Source organism: Cynocephalus volans, chromosome X, assembly GCF_027409185.1.
Source record: "Cynocephalus volans isolate mCynVol1 chromosome X, mCynVol1.pri, whole genome shotgun sequence".
Classification (NCBI taxonomy): domain Eukaryota; kingdom Metazoa; phylum Chordata; class Mammalia; order Dermoptera; family Cynocephalidae; genus Cynocephalus; species Cynocephalus volans.
The window spans coordinates 80204786-80208020 of record NC_084478.1 but is presented as its reverse complement, the minus strand read 5'-3'; the positions used below and the strand labels follow the sequence as shown (position 1 = coordinate 80208020).

Here is a 3235-nt window from a genome sequence, read left to right as displayed (position 1 = left end):
CACCTCTTCATTTACTGTAAAATCCTGTTTAATGTGTAACATTTCAGGCAGAGAGAGGCCTTGGGGACTTGGAGGCAAAGGCAGCCCTGACCAACCCCCACTCCAACTTATCTGCCTGCTTCTCCCTCCCTAACTCCCTCACCCCAGACATGTCCTCCTTTGCCTTGTGGCCGGCAAGAACTGTTCCTCCTTTTCCTGTGCTTGCTACCCTCCCTTCTCCACCCGCATGTCCACAGCACCCCCCTCTACTCCACTTGCTCCCATCCCTCCCCACTGATGTGACTCCAGAAAGGGTCTCTGTCAGCATGGGGTTAAGATTAGTTTCATAATCGGAGACGCAGTCAGAGCATCCTATCTCTTGTCCCCAGTGGTCCCAGGGAGAGGGAGAGGGAAGAGGAAGGGGTACAGGCAAAAAAAAGCTGCCTGCACCCCCAATAACCTTGAGCACTGGAGTAGGTGGCCTCCAGCTCCCCCCGCTCCTCCAGCTCCTCAAACAGAAGGCCCTGGGAGGAAGGGAAGGAGGGAGGGAAGAAGGGTTTTGATCAAGGAATCCCTAGCAGGCAGAGAACCGTGCACTGGCAGGGGAGAAGAAAGGGCTCCCCAGGGCGGGTGGGGAGCGGGATGGGAGGTTGCCTGGTACGTGGTATCAGCACGCTGAGCAGCGGTCACTCTTCTCAGCCAGCACAGCCCCAGTGCCGGGGCTGCGGCGCAGTATGTCTTTCAAGGAGCCATCCTGCTCGCTCAGCAGCTTGTTGATCTCATTCTGCTTGTACTCAGGCGAGAGGCGGTGGCCGAAGCCCGAGCCCTTGCGGGAGGGTGGATTGGAGCGGCGCTGGGCTCGGCGGGCACAGGCCCGGATGATGAGGTACACCACCTCGGCCATGTTGAGAATGATGCAGATGCCGGAGGCGGCTAGCATAAAGACGGTGAAGACGGTTTTCTCGGTGGGGCGGGACACGAAGCAGTCCACTGTGTTGGGACAGGGGTGGGCCTCACACTTAACCAGCCGCACCATGGCGTAGCCAGGGTAGAGCAGATAAAAGACATACATGAAGACGGCCTCGAACAGCAGCCGGAACACCACACTGATGACATAGGTCCACCACAGTGTCCCTGAGATGTGGACCTTGTGCCTCTTCACCTCCTCCAGGTGTAGGGGGTCCCCATGGCCCTCAAGCCGCAGCATTTTCTTCTCTATGTGCTGCTGGTGAGCCACGTGCATGGCCACAAGGAGAGCTGGGGTGGAAACTAAGATGAGCTGCAGGGACCACAGACGCACATGGGAAATGGGGAAAAAGTGGTCATAACAGACACTGTTGCAGCCAGGCTGGAGGGTGTTGCAGATGAAGGAAGACTTCTCATCACCCCACACACTCTCTGCAGCCACCACCAGCACCATGATCCTGAAGATGAAGATGACCGAGAGCCATATTCGGCCAATGGCAGTAGAATGCCGGTTCACGCCACTGAGCAAGGTATACAGACCTGTCCAGTTCATCCTGCCTCATTCACACCTGCAAAACATGAACCACCCAGCAAGCTGTCAGAAGGCTGGGGCAGGAAGCTGGGCACCATAACACGGCCTGCCCACCCCCCCACACCCCCTTCCGAGAGCCAGTAGCAGAAAAGGAAGGATAGTCATACCTTTCCAAATCACCCCATCTCTCTTGCTTCTCCTCCTTCTCACTCACTTGACTTGATCTCCCTGAGCCCCATCTGCCTTCGCTTTCATCCAGCATTCTTTCCTCTCCAGCCCCTTTCTATGCCAGGCCCATCTTGTTCTGCTATCAGCCATCCCCTCTGGCTCCCCATCCCCCAGATCCTTAACCCCTGACCTGGGGCAAACCCAACAAACCCCTGTTACCTTGGGGAGTGCCTATCCCTGAGGCCACCCAGACAGGTCCCCTATGGTCTCATGTCTATGCAAGGGGAGTGGTCCCTGGGTCCGCGCCTGCGTCCTGATTCATCGCCGCTGGTGCTGGGGAGTCATATGCTGCTTTATACCCAGTGTCTGCACAATGGGACCTTTGTAGGGCTTTGAACAACGCCCTTTAGAATTCAGATCAAACGCCCTGACTTCCGCCCACCCTATACACAGAGCACTTGTGTCCCAGCGCTGGACACCCAGCCTGCACCCACCTGTTCTGTGCCCGCCCGGTCCATCGCCGCACCCGCCCCATAGCCCTAGCAAAAGAATGGCCACAGGGGGAGGGAGATGGAAGACAGACAGGTGCGTGTAAGAGGGGACCCTAGGGGACCAGGAGGCTCTGGGCTGAGGCTCTCCCCCCATGGCCCTATCAGAAACTTAGGGACAGCAGGGTTTTTCCTAGGCTTAGATTCCTTACAGGGCATGGGTGAGCTAGAGGAGAGGAAAGGGAGCTCACATTTATCAGGTCAGGAACTATGCTAAGCATTTTCCCACACATTCTTTCTTTTGACCCATTTAGCAAAACTTTTACCCCATTTTACGGATTAGGAAGCTGAAGCTCAGAGAAGTAACTCACTCAAGGTCATACATCTAGAAAGTAGGGTAGGATAGAACACAAAAGTATCTGAAGCAGAAGTCTAGGCTCTTCCCACAGCAGACTCCTTGTGCTTTTGCAGATGGTATCAGCAAACACAAAGACTAGCCATTCAAAAAAAAAAAAAGGTTAATTTTACCCACAAAAGCACAAGAAGCACAGAAAATGTTGAGCTGTGAATGCATCCAAGTCTAGTGTCATGGAGCAAACCCTAACCATCCCTCCTTGAGTTTCAGGAAAGGGAATTCATACAGAGGGTGGTCAGGTGGACACATGGTGAGTACAAGCCAGGAGAGAGCAAAAGATCACCAAGAAAAAAGGTTAGGACATGGAATAGGTAAGAGTCACATAGCTTTGGTTGGAGTCCTGGTTCTTTACCTAATATGACCTTGGGCTGGTTTCTGGACTTCTCTGAGCTTGCTGGCTCACCCATAAATGGGGTTAATACACAGGGTTAGGGTGAGATTCAATGAGGCCACCTGCAGAAGTTCAGAGACCAGCTCCATTTTCATAGTTGGTGAATCAAGGGGGTTAAGAACCTTCTCAGGAAGAGAAAGCAGTGTTGTTCTGGGAAGCTAAATGGTCTGCCAAACCCAAGATCTCTCTTTTTTCTCCCCAGTGCTGTTGTTGACCTATTGTGTCTGTCTGAGAGAACAGACATCTCTGTTGCTGCCCTGCCCCCAATATCAAGTGCATATTGCCACCTCCTGCTT

General features: G+C 53.8%; 1 protein-coding gene across 1 annotated transcript; it reads right to left on the bottom strand.

Moving 5' to 3' along the window:
* Positions 1–646: 646 nt before the first annotated feature.
* GJB1 (gap junction protein beta 1) lies at positions 647–1498 on the bottom strand. The gene has a single exon (XM_063084424.1). It carries the CDS (start codon positions 1496–1498, stop codon positions 647–649), a length of 852 nt encoding a protein of 283 aa, XP_062940494.1.
* Between the last annotated feature and the right edge of the window lie 1737 nt (positions 1499–3235).

Excerpts from the sequence above, each read along its gene's own strand:
- GJB1 (XM_063084424.1), bottom strand. The coding sequence starts at position 1,498 with ATGAACTGGACAGGTCTGTATACCTTGCTCAGTGGCGTGAACCGGCAT.